The sequence below is a fragment of the Protopterus annectens genome, chromosome 1.part0, assembly GCF_019279795.1.
Source record: "Protopterus annectens isolate FY-2018-M chromosome 1.part0, PAN1.0, whole genome shotgun sequence".
Taxonomy (NCBI): domain Eukaryota; kingdom Metazoa; phylum Chordata; order Ceratodontiformes; family Protopteridae; genus Protopterus; species Protopterus annectens.
Window position 1 is genome coordinate 708072331 of NC_056725.1, and position 16180 is coordinate 708088510.

General features: G+C 41.4%; 1 protein-coding gene across 2 annotated transcripts in view; it reads right to left on the reverse strand.

Moving 5' to 3' along the window:
- The window catches only part of LOC122794203 (mitochondrial dynamics protein MID51-like), a 386580-nt gene that overhangs the window by 32952 nt on the left and 337448 nt on the right, over positions 1-16180 (reverse strand). For both annotated transcript variants that reach the window (XM_044062422.1, XM_044062430.1), the window contains exon 4: positions 15635-15903. In XM_044062422.1, the coding sequence (XP_043918357.1) occupies positions 15635-15903 (269 nt within the window). The remainder of the gene's footprint in view (positions 1-15634; positions 15904-16180) is intronic.

A 16180-nucleotide genomic window follows, 5' to 3' on the forward strand; every position in this document is an offset into this window, starting at 1 on the left:
AGATTTAAACTTATGAAGCCGGCAGGCAATACTTATCTTTTCCAAGCAACAGCTCAAGTATTTTCTGCATTGCTCCGGTGCCGGACAATATAAAAATTACAACAAAGAGATCAACCCTGCCGGTTCAATCTCAATGTTTAGAGCAAGACCGCTTCCATTACCAAAACACACATGCAAACACCGTCGAGGAACAGTAGGTTCAGCATTTCATACTGTGATTGAGAACCGGCAACTCACTTTTTATAAAATCTAACCAAGAGGCAAATAAAATATTGTTTTCCTTAATACGATACCTTACAGCAAAAAATAATGGTATACAATAATAAAATTAACAGAATACAAGGTAAACATTATAACACAGAGGAGAAGTGAAAGTTCGAAAGGATCAGTGCCCTACTGCTGATTAAATCTCGTAACAGTAATGCACTTACACACACTTGTAAAACATACAGCTTACCTGAATTATCAAGAAAAGCACTTCCTGGAAAAAGCAGTAAACAGAGGAAACTCCGGAGAAGATACCAGTGTTGCTTCAATAGCCATGTGTGCAAGCCGTGCCCAGAATAAATAGAGGGATCCAGTAGCAGGTAAAATCTGCAAATAGCAGAAAGAAAGAAAATACATGCTGCTGGACCCTCTATTTTATTTGGTGAAAACAATAGAAACATAGGTCGAGGGTGGGGATGTTATGCAGGTGGTGGCTTAGATTGCAATAATCCGATTGGCTGCCACCACCCGCTTTCTCACACACTGAGAAATCCGATTTTCTCAACAAAGTTTAATGTGAACAGCTACTAAATACATGCTGAATCGTAACTATAGACTTTAAATAACAACTTTAGTTACGATTTCAGCATGTTTTGAAGTGATCAGAAACAAAGCACCCTGAACCACTGCTAGGTAGGCACACAAATTTATTAAGCCGAACAGTTCACTCGAAAAAATAACGCTGAATCAAATCACCATACGTTTTCGTCCACAACTTCATCAGATTACACTAATACATTCAATTAACTGCTTTTATATACTCATCCAACTTTTAAAAAACAGCCAGTAAAAACAATCATTGTACATTGAAGTGCATTGAGTTACTGCCCTCTACTGACAAGGAGGATTATTACACATTAATGTCACAATTTTGCTGATCTCATTTTTAATACAGGGGCAAGTGAGATCATGTCATTTAAACCAGGAATTTACTGGCCTCCAACACCACTTGCCAGTATAATTCGCCCCTGGGGTCCTTTGGCACAACCTCTAATATAAAAACTGAAATTCAGCTTCAGGACAAGTTTTTGTGTGTTTGTACAGAGAATTTGTTTCACATGAATATCATAGGTGTGCTCATAAATTCTCTGCTTAACCTTTCTTTCACTCTTGCCAATGTAAAAGCATTACATTTTTACATAACCCAACATAAATAATCCCTTTGTGTTGCAATTCATAAAAGTTTTAAAGTTAAAATTTTGTTATTTCTGGCAGGTAAAGTAATGGTATCCCCAGTAATCAAATAAGAACAATAATTACAAGCACCACATTTAAATACACCAGCTTTTTGTTTGTACCTGCTAACCTTGAATTCCCTTTACTACCTCTTTCAAAATATCCTTCAGGGTGTTCCCTTTCCTATAAATGTGTTTTATTTCACCCTGGAAAATGTGATTTAAGTCAGAAACTTTAGAAAAGTTAATCCACTCTTTGTCAAAAATTCTTTTGATCACACCAGCTTGTCCATCATATGTGGTAATGATACAATTCATTATTTAACCCATCTACTTTCTTGTTTGTGACTTGTTGAGTTGCACCATCTTCAATTTTTTATAACACTCCTTTGGTCTCTTTTCTATAAATTCTAGACTCAAAGCCATGCTCAGTTTTAGATATGTTAACATCAAGGTATTTCAATTCATCAGTAGTGAATTTGTGAGTGAATTTTAAAAATTCTATGGTACCATTTAGGTATTCCACAAAGCTACCAAATTCATCTTGAGTGCCTGCCCATAAATAAACTACTATATTCTGAATTCAGTACAAACTTAGTCTCCCAGAAGGACATTATAGTGTTAGCATCACAGTGTGCCCCCATCGCCACACCTTTAGTTTCTGAAAGAATATAAAATTATTCTTTAGGACAATCTCCATTAATAACAAAACAGTTCTGAACTCATTGTGCCCTAGTAGTTTGGATTCAAGTAGCATTTCTTGAACCATTCAAGGCCTACATCAAGTGATTCATTTAGTTTTCCTAAGAAATGCCAGGAATCTTTTAAAATAACATTGTTGTCACAAACAAGCTTTTTATCTTCTTGGAGGGTATTCTCGGTTTGTCTACATGCAAATGACACCATTTCCTTTAAAATATAATTCTAAGTTTTTAATATCAATTAAAAGTTTAAAATATTTGTTTTCTCTCTAGGGTCAATAGTTCAAAATGACTACTGTTAATTGCTACATCTGTGTAATTGAAAATATTAAAATCATTATAACTGTATTTAAAACCACAGTATATGAAGTATGTTTTGAAGTGAGCATAGCAAAAAAATCACCATTAAAGATTCCCGTGCATGTGGAAGGCACTAGGGGGTAAGAGCCTGAAATTCCTCTCGTCTCATAGCGTGCTCGGATGTAAGCACAGAGGCGCTATGAGACGGTACTCAGGGGGTAATGAGTTAAGATAGAAAGGTCCAGGATAAGACGCCATGAGTTATCTTTTCTGGGTACCAGGAAAAGTCTTGAGTAGAAACCTTGTTCCTTTTCCTCTTCTGGTACAGTTTGAATAGCCTGCATGCTTACAAGAAAGACTACTTGCTTTTGAGCCTCTGCCCAATGATTTAGGAGTAGATCTGGCCAACCGTTTGGTGTTAGTAACATGTGGAAGTGAAATCTGCATCCTTGGGGAACTATATTCAAAACCCATTTGTCCTAGGTAATGAGTTCCCAGTTTTTGCATGCAGAGCAATCTTTCCCCCTAAAGGAGCAGTCAGTTGAGAAGTGCTTGGAAGTTTTAAAGTTAAGTCATTGAGACAGTTTACCATAGTGGGGAGTCTTACTACTCCCTGATTTGAAAGTGGGAGCCCCCGACTGCTTAGTCCTGAGTGCACCCTGCGACTGAAGCACGGGTGTTCTGCTGGTTCTGGGTTTGGACTGAGAAGGCCTGGAAGAGGCAGGAAAGGACCAATGCTTATAGGGCCAATGCCCACTAAATCTTGGAGGCTGTACTTGTAGGAAATCTTTAACAGTTTGCATAGATTTAACTTTTACCTCCATCTTTTTAAGAACTTCATCCACTTTGTTGCCAAACATGCAGTCCCGATTTAAGGGAGCATCCAGCAATTTAGCTTTAACATGATATGGCAAGGATTGCTCCTTAAGCCAAGTATGTCTACTAAGTAAAGACCCAGTGACATCAGCCCTGCAAGATGCCTCCAGTGAATCAAAACCACATTGCAAAGTATGTTTTCCAACCTGTTCAGCAGAATGCATTAAATCCCGTAAATCATTATTTTCAGGACAATCTGGAATCAACATCATTTTCAGTTTCAGCAATCCAATAACATGCTGCTGATACCTGAACACATGAAAATGGCAATTTAAGGCCCTAATAGCCAAGGTTGCAGAAGTGTATACCTTCTTACCCCATCTATCCAGTGCCCTGGAGTCTCTATCAGAGGGGGTAGGATTTTTGGCAATAGTAGCCTTAATGCCCTTGGGTCCCTGTGAAATGGTCTCAGGATCCATAGTAGAATTTTTAAAAAGGAACTTGCGAGAGTCAGGAACCCTGTAAAATCCATCAGATTTTCTGGGAGCAGGAGGTAAAGCGTCAGGGGCCAAACTGGATTCCGAAAAGGCATCATCAACAACGTCTAGTACAGGAGGGATAGCTAAAGGCCTGTGTTGGGGCAGGAGTAAGAAATCCCTAAACCTCTTTACAGAATCAGAGAAATCCTGGCTTTGCCAATGAAAATGCTTCCAAAGAGTATGCAAGGTTTCATCAAAAGAGAAATCCTATGGGGGGGAAGCAAAGTCCTCTGCATCAGAATCCTCATAGGTAGATAAGGGTAAATCCTGGTCATCAGAGGAAACATTTCCTGGTCAGAAGTATAAGCAAATTCAGTCCTACGTCTCTTAGACGGGGAAGGTTGGCTTCCCCTGATTAAAGTAATAAGGTCTTCAGCCATTCTTATCATTTGTTTATTAGGCATAGAGGCCCGACCATGTGGTCTGGGCATCGGTTTTCTAAGCATGGTTCGAGTTTTAAGCCTTGAAGAAGATGATGGTGTAGGTTTAATATGCAAGTCAGCAGGCCCGAATACACCCCCAGAAGCCGATGCCTACACAGCGGCTCTGGACACATCCAAGGTAGAGACATCCACAGGTTCAACAGTTGAAGCATCTTGCGGCATACCAGACTTTGAATGGGTCTCAGTAGAGGCCTGCGAATCTGAAGTAGCGGGTTTCAGGGGCTGCGAAAGCGGGTCACTGAGTACAGGCAAACTGGTGACTGGCTTAGGAGAAGTGTCATCGGCAGCTTTGGACCTAGACTGCCTGTCTCTGTCTTTATCTTGGAGTGTTTTCAGAATGGCGGATGGCTTACCGAAGACATATCTGGATAAATGAACCGAGTACCAAAATATTTAGAAGAGTAAATATACTGACAACGAACAGTTTGTTGCTTAAATAAGGCACAAAACTAACAGCGTGATACATCGTGGTTAGGGCCTAAGCAAGGAATACAGTACGAAAGTATTTGCTTTCCAAAAGAAATAAAATTACTGACTTTCACTGACATCAGTTTAGAGCAAGAAAAAGTTTCCCCAACGAGGTACTAAGCTTTAGTTGAAGACTTTGGTTCTGAAACTTGAAAATGAAAGTCTCAGGAGTCGGCCGATCGGCACTTGCAAACTGCTTCTGCTTCGAGCACCAGACGGCAAGAAAGACTGATGTAATGGCGTCAGCTGCACGATTTATACACCTGACTACCTGAAGTCACAGAAGATGAGACAGCAACCGACGCAGGACCCAAGACTTTGATAATCAGGCTGACTGAGGGCTACTGCAAGCAGATAACCGAAATGTGATAACTTCAACAGTGAAACATGAAGAACACCCATCCTTCATGAAGAGAAACAGAGTCCAGGAATACGTGCACAGCCCAACTTCAATGGCTGACAGGCCAAGCCACCTCACAAGCAAACCAGGTATGCGCACACAAACACATTATATATCTCTATATATATGTACATATATATATATATATATATATATATATACACACATACACACACACACACACACACACACACACACGTGTATATATATATATATATATGTCTATATACACATACACACACATATATAATTACACACGTTTATACATACATACAAATATACATACAAACATATATATATATGCACACACGCATATATATATATATATATATATATATACATATATGCACACACATACAATCACACACACACACACACACACACACACACACACACACACATATATTATCAATAGCATGATAACATCATTCCCTTGTATTATGTGTGCTATTTTTTGTATAATCATTTGAAAGAAATCTTTTCTTTCCTCAAGAATTAGCAGATACTTAGCATAACATCATTTCCTTCTATTATGTGTGATATGATCTGAAAAAAAAATTGTGTTGTATGATAGTGTGATGTCCTTACTGTATCTCTATGTTTACAAATGGAGCTCATCTCCTCGAGCCTCCACTGAAAATGGACGTACAATCCAGGTGGACCAGCCCGGTTAACAAAAGTAAAATAAAATAAATAAATATATACATACATAGATATATATATATATATATATATATATATATATATATATATATATATATATATATACACACACATATATATATATATATATATATATATATATATATATATATATATATATATATATATATATACACATATATATATATCTATAGATACATACACACATTATATATATATATATATATATATATATATATATATATATATATATATACATATATATACATATATATATATATATATATACACATACACAGACATATATATATATATATATATATACACATACACAGACATATATATATATATATATACACATACACAGACATATATATATATATATATATATATATACACATACACATATATATATATATATATATATATACACACACACATATTATACACACACATATATATATATATATATATATATATATATATATATATATCTACACACACACACACACACACATATTATACACAGACACATATATATATATATATCTACACACACACACACACACACACATATATATATATATATATATATATGGGTCTATATGAGTACATCGACATGTCATAACATCGACATCCACTATGTCGACACGAAATCACCGACAAACCATATTACCGAAACTTGAAATAGCCGACAGTCACTTGTTCGACAACTGCAAATTAAACATTCTAAAAGAGTGAACTATATAGTACACTTGCATGGTAGTGTCCATCTGTCGAATTACGCTAACATAAAACACATAATACAAAGAGAGCCTTAACACGACAGGAAATAAATACTATAAATTGCAGAACTTACTACTTCCATTTGAAAGTGCCTTGCGATACCATATTTCAACGTACTACTTCCATTTGAAAGTGCCTTGCGATACCATATTTCTTCGGTGCAGAGCACATATCGCTCTCAGTAACGCGACTATTTAACTTGTAGAATTACTTTCTATATGCTAACTACCTGCACGTGTTTATTCACTGTTTATTACTTTAACATAGTTCTATTTTGTGCTCATGCACTTTGCTGTCTGTCGAACAAGTGACTGTCGGCTATTTAAAGCGACAGAAATGAAACATGATCTGGCAAAGATTGCTCCTTAAGCCAAGCATGCCTTCTAAGTACAGACCCAGTGACAGCAGCCCTGCAAGATGCCCCTAGTGAATCAAAACCACATTGCAAAGTATGTTTTCCAACCTGTTCAGCAGAATGCATTAAATCCTGTAAATCCTTATTTTCAGCACAATCAGGAATCATCATAATTTTCTGTTTAAGCAATCCAATAATATGCTGCTGATACTTTAACATATGAAACAGGCAATTTAAGGCCCTGGATGGCCAAGGTTGCAGAGGTATATACCTTTTTTACCCCATCTGTACAGGGGCCCTGGAATCTTTAACAGAGGGGGTAGGATTTTTGGCAGTAGTAGCCTTAATGCCCTCGGGACCCTGTGAAATGGTCTCGGGATCTGCAGTTTTTTGTTCTTCTTTCGGCTTTTCCCGGTTAGGGGTCGCCACAGTGGAACTCCGGTCCGCTAATGATTGGCAGTAGATTTTTACAGTGCCAAGGTGCCAGCTCGACGCCCAGCCTTCAACGAAGGAACGCCCATTCTACGCATGTCTTTCGAACGTCACTCTACCACGGGGTGGACATGCAGACTCCACAGAGGAGGCTCTCCAGCTGAGAATCGAATGGGAGAACCTCTTGCTGTGAGGTAACAACGCTACCGCTGCACCACCGCAGCTGTCTCAGGATCCGCAGCAGGATTTTTAAAAAGGAACTTGTGAGAATCAGGAACCCTGTAATATCTATCAGGTTTTCTGGGAGGAAAAGAGTCAGGGGCTAAGCTACATTCCATAAGGGAATCATCAACAATGTCCAGCACAGGAGGGATAGCTAAAGGCCTGTGTTGGGGCAGGAGTAAGAAATCTCTAAGCCTCTTTTTAGAATCAGAGTAATCCTGGCTTTCCAGTGAAAATGCTTCCCAAGAGTATGCAAGGTTTCACCAAAAGAAAAATCCTCTGGGGGAGAAGCAGAGGGAATACAGTCCTCTGCATCAGAATCCTCATAGGTATATAAGGGTAAATCCTGTTCCTCAGAGGAGGCAGAAATTTCAGAATCCTGGTCAGAAGTATCATAAGCAAATTCAGTCCTTGTTTTCTAGAGGGGGAAGGTTGGCTTCCCCTGATTATAGTAATAAGGTCTTCAGCCATTCTTATCATTTGCTTTTTAGGCATAGAGGCCTGACCATGCGGTCTGGGCATCAGTTTCCTAGGCATAGTTCAAGTTTTAGGCCTAGAAGATGGCGTCTGTTTAATATGCAAGTCAGCAGGCCTGAATACACCCTCAGAAGCCGGTGCCTGCACAGCGGCTCTGGACCCATCCAAGGTACAGACATCCGCAGGTTCCACAGTTGAAGCATCTCGCGGCATTCCTGACTCTGAATGGGTCTCAGTAGAGGCCTGCGAATCTGAAGTAGCGGGTACCAGGGGCTGTGAAAGTGCTTCACGGAGTACCGGCGAACTGGCGATTAGTTTTTAGTTGAAGCGTCGTTGGCAGCTTTGGACCTAGGTGGCCTGTCTCTGTCTATCTTTGCATTTTTTGGAATGTCAGTAGCTGGGTGGCTTACCGAAGATATATCTGGATAATAACTGAACCGAGTACCCAAATATTTAGAAGTGAAAATGTACTGACGACGAATAGTTTGTGGTTTAAATAAGGCACAAAACCGACAGCGAGGTATGTCGTGGTCAGGGCCTAGGCAAGGAATACAGTACGAATGAAAATCTTTATGAGGTATTTGCTTTCCACAAGAAATACAATGATTGGCTTTTACTGACATCGGTTTAGAGCAAGAAAAAGTTTCCCCAACGGGGTACTTAGCTTTAGTTGAAGACTTCGGTTCTGAAACTCGAAAACGAAAATTTCAGGAGTCGGCCGACCGGCACTTGTGAACTGCTTCCACTTCGGGCACCACACGGCAAGAAAGACTGATGTAATGGTGTCGGCTGCATGCTTTATACCCTTGAATACCTGACGTCACGGAAGATGAGACAGCAGCCAACGCAGGACCCAAAACTTTGATAATCAGGCCGACTGAGGACTACAGCAAGCAGATAACCCAAATCTGATGACTGCAGCAGTGAAACACGAAGAACATTGAAGCCATTTCGGAGTAGAGATACAGAGTACTTGAACAAGGCACAAAACCAACAGCAAAGGATGTCGTGGTCTGGGCCTAAGCAAGGAATGCAGTACGAATTAAAATCTTTATGAGGTATTTGCTTTCCACAGGTAAGACAATTGTTAACTTTTACTGACATCAGTTGGAGCAAGAAAAAAGATCCCCAATGGGGTACTTATCTTTTTTTTTTTTTTTAAGACTTCAGTTCTGAAACTTGAAAACGAAAATTTCAGGAGTTGGACGACTGGCACTTGCGAACTGCTTGTGCTTCGGGCATCGCACGGCAAGAAAGACTGATGTAATGGTGTTGGCTGCATGTTTTATACCCCTGACGACCTGACGTCACGGAAGAAGAGACAGCATCCCACGCAGGAATCCAATACTCTGGTATTCAGGCCGGCTGAGGGCTACCTGCAGGCAGATAACTGAAATGTGATTACTGCAACAGTGAAACACGAAGAAAGTACAGTTTTGTACCTACCATAAATGTACATGTTCGAGTGCTAATACAGCTGCAGTCATAACAGATGGGTTCTCCTGCCATCAGGCGGGTACTCGGTCGGCCGAATTCCAAAGTCTAGGTCCGGCGTTGGTGGTCGTCGCTTCTTCCCTGACGTCAGTGCGACAGGGGTATAAAGGAACCAGCCGACGCCATTTTCTTCAGTTTTTCTTGCCCCAGATGTCAGGTGCCCCCAGAAGGAAGGCAATACATAAATTTGTGTAGTAATGCAGTGCAATATAATCAAAATACAGAAGTTGCAAGCAAATACATCATAAATGAATACCCCAATCAGGTTGTATGAGGATGTGTTAGCCTATAGGCCTGTCCCAAGAGGGGAAGGAGGGAGGGAAACCTGGACTGCAGCTGTATTAGCACTCAAACATCTACATTTATGGTAGGTACAAAACTGTACTATGTTCATCGTGCATACAGCTGCAGTCATAACAGATGGGTAGAATCCCAAAGCTAAGAAAGGGGTGGTTGGCACTAGGTGGAACTAGGAGGAGCCAAAATGCCCTGCAAGATTGCAGTGGCAAAGCCTGCTCTAGATTTGGAGTATAATGGTAGGTTGTAATGCTTGGAGAAGGTATGCACAGAACTCCAAGTGGCTGCTTCCAAAATATCCTTGATAGGAACTCCTCTGAGGTAGGCTGCAGAGGTGGCTGTGGCCCTGGTGGAATGAGTTCTAATGCCTGTAGGTACAGTTTTGCCATGAAAGGAATAGCAAAAACGTATGCAGTGGGCTATCCATTTTGAGATTGTCTGTTTGGAAATTGGCTTTCCTTGAGCTCCTACCGCATAGGCCACAAAGAGCTGTTCTGATTTTCTGAAAGGCTTTGTTCTGTCCAAATAATGCAGTTGTCTGTGGATGTCCAAGGAATGTAGTAATCTCTCCCCTTTGTTTTGAGGATTAGGATAAAAAGTAGGTAAATGTATGGCCTGATTTAAAGCTACCCTGGATACCACTTTAGGCATAAAGGACGGGTTGGTTCGTAAGGAAACTCTGTCCTGATGGAAGATGATAAAAGGCTGGACAGCCATGAGAGCCTGTAGTTCTGAAACTCTACGAGCTGAGGTGATAGCCAGAAGGAAAGCTGTTTTCCAGGACAAATATTGCAAATCTGATGAGGCAGCTGGCTCAAAGGGAGGCAAGGTGAGTTTTTCCAGAATGAAATTAAGATCCCAAGCAGGTATTGGTTGTTTCCTTGGAGGTCTTAAATTCTTAGCCCCTCTGAGGAACTGTCTTAAGAGAGGGTGAGAGAATAATGGTGGATCAGTGTTGTATTCTGCAGAAATGGCTGAGGCATGGATTTTGATGGAGGAGAAAGTCAGTCCACTGCTTAGCAGTTCAGCCAAATATTGTAGTATTTGAGGTAAATTCAGTTTTCCAGGATCCTGGCCCTTTTTCTCATTCCAGACACAAAAACGTTTCCATTTTGTGGAGTAAGCTTTTCTAGTTAATGGCCTTCTGGCCTCCAAAATGACATCCTGCGCCTCCTTGGAGAGTAGGGCCTGTTGTGATGCTAAGGAATCTTCCATGCGGCTAGATTGAGTGGTTGTGAAGAGTTTTGAAGCTGTGCTGAGTCAGAAGAGGCATTAGAGGCAGGGTCCATGGTGGGGAATGCGTCAGGCTCCTCAGGAGTGGGCACCAGTGTTGCCTTGGCCAGTCCGGAGCAATGAGAATAATCTTTGGTCTGTCTGCTCTGGTTTTCAATAGAACTTTGGGCAGCAGAGGAAGAGGTGGGAAGGCATAAACTGTCATTGATGTCCAACTGAAAGAGAGAGCGTCCACTCTCCAGGCCTTTGGATGGAAGATCCTTGAGCAGAATTTTGTCAATTGATGATTTTTGTGGGAGGCAAAAAGATCTATGTCTGGCCTTCCCCATTCTTGGATTATTTCTGTAAAAACTTTTGGATGCAATTTCCATTCGTGTGGATCTGTCATTCCTGCTTAGGTTGTCTGCCAGCGTGTTTTCCTTGCCTGGCAAGTACTGTGCTTGTAGTTCCATTTGTAAGTCCATGGCCATGTTCCAAAGTGACATGGCCAGTCTGCATAGGGGGTAAGAATGTGTTCCTCCCTGTTTGTTTATGTACCACATAACTGTGGTGTTGTCCGTTCTTATCAATAGTTGACCTGGTTGTAGAAGGTCCTTGAAAGCTATAACAGCATTTATTACTGCTAGCATTTCTTTTTGATTGATGTGAAGGTGCTTTTCTTTTTGGGACCATTTGCCCTGAATGCACCGATCTGTCATGTGCGCCCCCCGCAGGCGTAGTCTGAGGCGTCTGTTGTGATGACTTGATTTGCTTGAGGCTTGCTGAATGGAAGCCCTGTGTTTGTTTGACATGCTTGAGCCCACCACAGAAATTCGTTTTGCGACATGGAATTAGTGGTATTATTGTTTCCAAACTGTGGCTGTGTTGAGACCATATGTTTTTCAGGTACCATTGTAGTTTCCTCATATGCAGCTTTGCACATGGGAATAGTAGGATGCAAGATGCCAGGAATCCCAGAGCCTGCAGGATTTTCCTTGCAGTCAGCCTGGTGCAATTTGCTAGTGTTCTGAAGTATTGAATTAGTTGCCCCTGCTTCTCTGGCGTGAGGTAGGCCATCTGGGTGCCTGTGTCCAAATTGGCACCCAGGAAAATTATCTTCCGAGAGGGTATTAGCCTTGATTTCTTTTTGTTGACTGTGTATCCCAGAGAGTTCAACAACATTATTACATAAGCCAGATGTTTCAGAAGAATGTGCTTGCTGTCTGCTTGGATCAGGCAGTCGTCCAAATAGGGGTATATTTGTATCCCTTGAAGTCTGCAGTAGGCAATTACTGATGCCAGGCATTTCGTGAATACTCTGGGCGTAGTAAATAAGCCAAAGGGCAATGCAGAGAATTGATAATGGGTTGAACCTGCAAGAAATCTGAGGTACCTTCTGCAATTTTGTCTGATTGGGACATGCAGGTATGCCTCCTTGAGGTCCAGTGTTACCAGCCAAGACTCCTTGCCCAGCATGGGAAGAAGTTGCTGTAGAGTGAGTATCTTGAATTTTGGTACGAGTAGAAATGTGTTTAGGATGGATAGGTCCAAAATAGGTCTCCAATCTTTTCCCTTCCTTGGCACCAGAAATAGCCTGGAATAAAACCTTGACCTTGTTCGTGTAGGTACTTCTTGAATAGCTTTCATGTTTATGAGATCTGTAATTTGCCTTTGTGCCTCTGCCCTTTGATTGTGTGGCAGGTTTGGCATGCCTCTCAATTTTGGAAGGGTGTGAAAATGGAATTTGTAGCCTCTGTTTATAATGTCCAGGATCCATTTGTCCTTTGTGACAATATGCCAATTTTTTGAAAATAATGCCAGCTTTCCTCCTAAGGGGCAGCCATTTGAGACTTGGTTGGCATGCAAAGGGGAAAGTCATTGGGTTTGCTTTCTGAAAGATTGTGAGTTATCCTCACCACCTCTTTGTGTAGGAGCTTGCCATTGTCTGTCTCTAAACGATCCTTGGGATTGTCCTCTGCCCCTCGGACGCCTGTATCTGCCTCTTTGGGGTCTGTCCGTGGCAGGAAAGGACCAGTTTTTGAAAGGCCAATTTCTACTAAAACGTGGGGGTTGTACCTATAGAAATTCTTTCACAGTTTGCATTGATTTAGCCTTTTCCTCCATTTTCCTTAACACCTCCTCAGCAGTAGCACCAAAAAGTACATCCTTTTGAAGAGGGGCGTCTAGTAATTTAGCTTTGACATGATCAGGCAAGGCTTGTTCCTTGAGCCAGGCATGCCTACGTATGACTGATCCTGTAACAGCAGCTCTACATGAGGCCTCTAGAGCATCAAAACCACATTGTAAGGTATGCTTACCCACTTGTTCTGCACTATGCATCAAATCCTGCAACTCCTTCAAGTCTGGTTGTTCAGGTTGTGATAACAAAAACTGTTGGTATTTTAGCATATGAAACTGACAGTTTAAGGCCCTCATGGATAAGGTAGCCGAGGTATATACCTTTTTTCCCCACCTTTCTAAGGATCGGGAGTCTCTCTCGGAAGGTAATGGATTTTTAGCAATGGAGGCCTTAACTCCCTTGGGGCCCTGTGAGATGGTTTCTGGGTCAGCAGCATGTTTTTTGTACAGAAATTGGTGTGAGTCAAGAACCCTAGTACCTGTCAGGCTGAGCTGGAGGTAGCCAGAGGCCTGTGCTGAGGTAGCAAGAGAAATTCCCTGAGCCTTTTCTTGGAATCTGAATAATCTTGGCCTTCCCAGTGGTAGTGTTCCCTTAAGGTATGCAAAGTTTCCCCAAATGAGTAATCCTCTGGGGGGAAGACAGAAGGGATGGACTCCTCCGCATCAGAGTCTTCAAAAGGGGAGTAAGAATGTTCCTGATCATCAGAATGCCCTGAAATAATGGAGCCCTGATCAGAAGAGGGGGAATCTTCCTCCACTCTGGGCCTTTTGTCCTGTGGGGGCTGAGAACCTCTGATAAGAGTAATTAAATCCTCAGCCATTTTAAACATCTGTTTCTTAGGCATGGGGCCTGGAGATGGGCCCTGTGTAGCTGGTCTCAGAGTGCATGGTTGCTTTAGACTTTGTGAAAGCCTTGATGGAGAAAGAAGAGGAAGGTGTGAAGACACCTTGAGTGGAGGTGGACCTGTCCACATTCTGAGTTTCAACGCCAAGAGTGACTTCGGCATCTGTAGTCGGGGTGTGGGCCGAGGAGCCTGTGACCTCGGGTACAGGAGACACCGTCAAAGAAGTGTCGTCGGTAGTCAGGGGCTGCGTAGGCGCCTCGCTGAGAACCGGACCACGTGTAGTCGGCTTTGGCGTGGTGTCGGTAGAGGCCGCGGACCTCGTGTGTCGGGCCTTGTCTTTGCGTTTTTTAGACAAAACCGGAGTCAGAGAATCCAACGACATAGTATAGTTAAATGCTTTCCCAAAATAATGCTGGGCGAACTCTGCCCGACGCTTAATAGTGCGTTTGTTGAATGTAGCACAAAAGCGACAGACCGAGACGTCGTGGTCTGGGCCTAAACAAGGTATACAGAGGGAATGGAAATCCTTATGCGGTATTTGCTTCCCAAAAAAATACAATTATTAACTTTGTCTGACATCGGTCTGAGGCAAGAAACGTTTCCCCAACGGGGAAGACTTTGTTTTGCAAATTTTCGTAATCTCAGGAGCTGGCCGACCAGCACTTGCGAACTGCTTCTGCTTCGGGCACCGTGCGGCAAGAAAGACTGGAGAAAATGGCGTCGGCTGGTTCCTTTATATCCCTGTCGCACTGACGTCAGGGAAGAAGCGACAACCACCGACGCCGGACCTAGACTTTGGAATTCAGCCGACCGAGGACCCGCCTGACAGCAGGAGAACCCATCTGTTATGACTGCAGCTGTATGCACGATGAACATCGTCTACATTTGATTTTAAAACTAAGACGATAGTCACCCTGGCAACTGTAGATCCGCTCCTTTTTATAACACCTTTCAAACTGTCATGAAAAAGTGTAAGTGCAGTACCCTTTTTTTTTAAAGAGCCACTAAGTAAAATGCTAAAAACAAAAAGTACTTAAAATAGTCTCATGAATTAAAAATTTGAGCTTCTGTTTTAACACTTCATACTGAAGACTGGCAACTGTATCTACAATTCATGCTCTAACAGAACTTGACTTACAAATATGCTACTGAGTCACTATAAAGCAAGCAAAAACGTTTAAATGTTTCAGCAACAAAGTAATCAAACTAACACAGAAGTTAGAATTGCTATACTCCAATCAACATTGCTGGAATTTTTCTGTAACAGTTTAACCAACATTTTTTATTACACAAAAATTCACATGACGTTAACACTGCTGTTGACAGAATGACCTCTCACTCCATTAATGTGCATGCTACCATGAGTAAGCAATCCAAGTACACAAAGCAAATGAAGAAACTATAGAATAATCCAATCCATGACACTGTACAAATCTGACTAAATTTGTCGACTATATGTTATACTTCCTGTTTTGTCTTGATCTCTTTGCTCATGTATAGAAATGCATGTAATGGACATGCAGCAGATAAAATACCAAGTTGGCTAAAATTTAACAACCTGCACACTTTTTTCAAAGACTGAAATAAAACGAAAAAATTGTACCTGTAGGTCATCGTACAGGCTGCCACTAAGGTACATATCCCTAAGAGGCATGTCAGGAAGTCTGGTGTGGATGAAACTGCGCAACTCGGTACAGATGTCTACAGCAGCTTGCTTTGCTTGAATCTGTTCCCTTGGATCTATAACAGCATGCTTCATGTAGTAAGCAAACAGCTTCTCCTGCATGGATCTTCGGAGACGGGCTTTCTTCATGTCAGTCTGATTCTTTTTACTGGAGTTTGCACCTTTGCAAACATCTGGTTTGAATAATTCTGTCAAAAACAATGTGAAATGTAGGACTGAAAAATGACAGCAGAATAAATTCCCCCACCTACAGCAGTCTAACTTGAGTTTGTTACCAAGTATAAAGATGATAATGCAACTTGTGTACCTAATATGCGCCACATGTGGAATAAAGTGCAGAAATTCCTTCAAAGCAATGTAAAAGTTACATACAGAACTTAATGGTAAATCCGGATGGGTACAAGTACCTTTGTTACCACTAAGAATAAAGCCACTAGGTTTTATGTGAGGGCTGTCTGTGAAGTC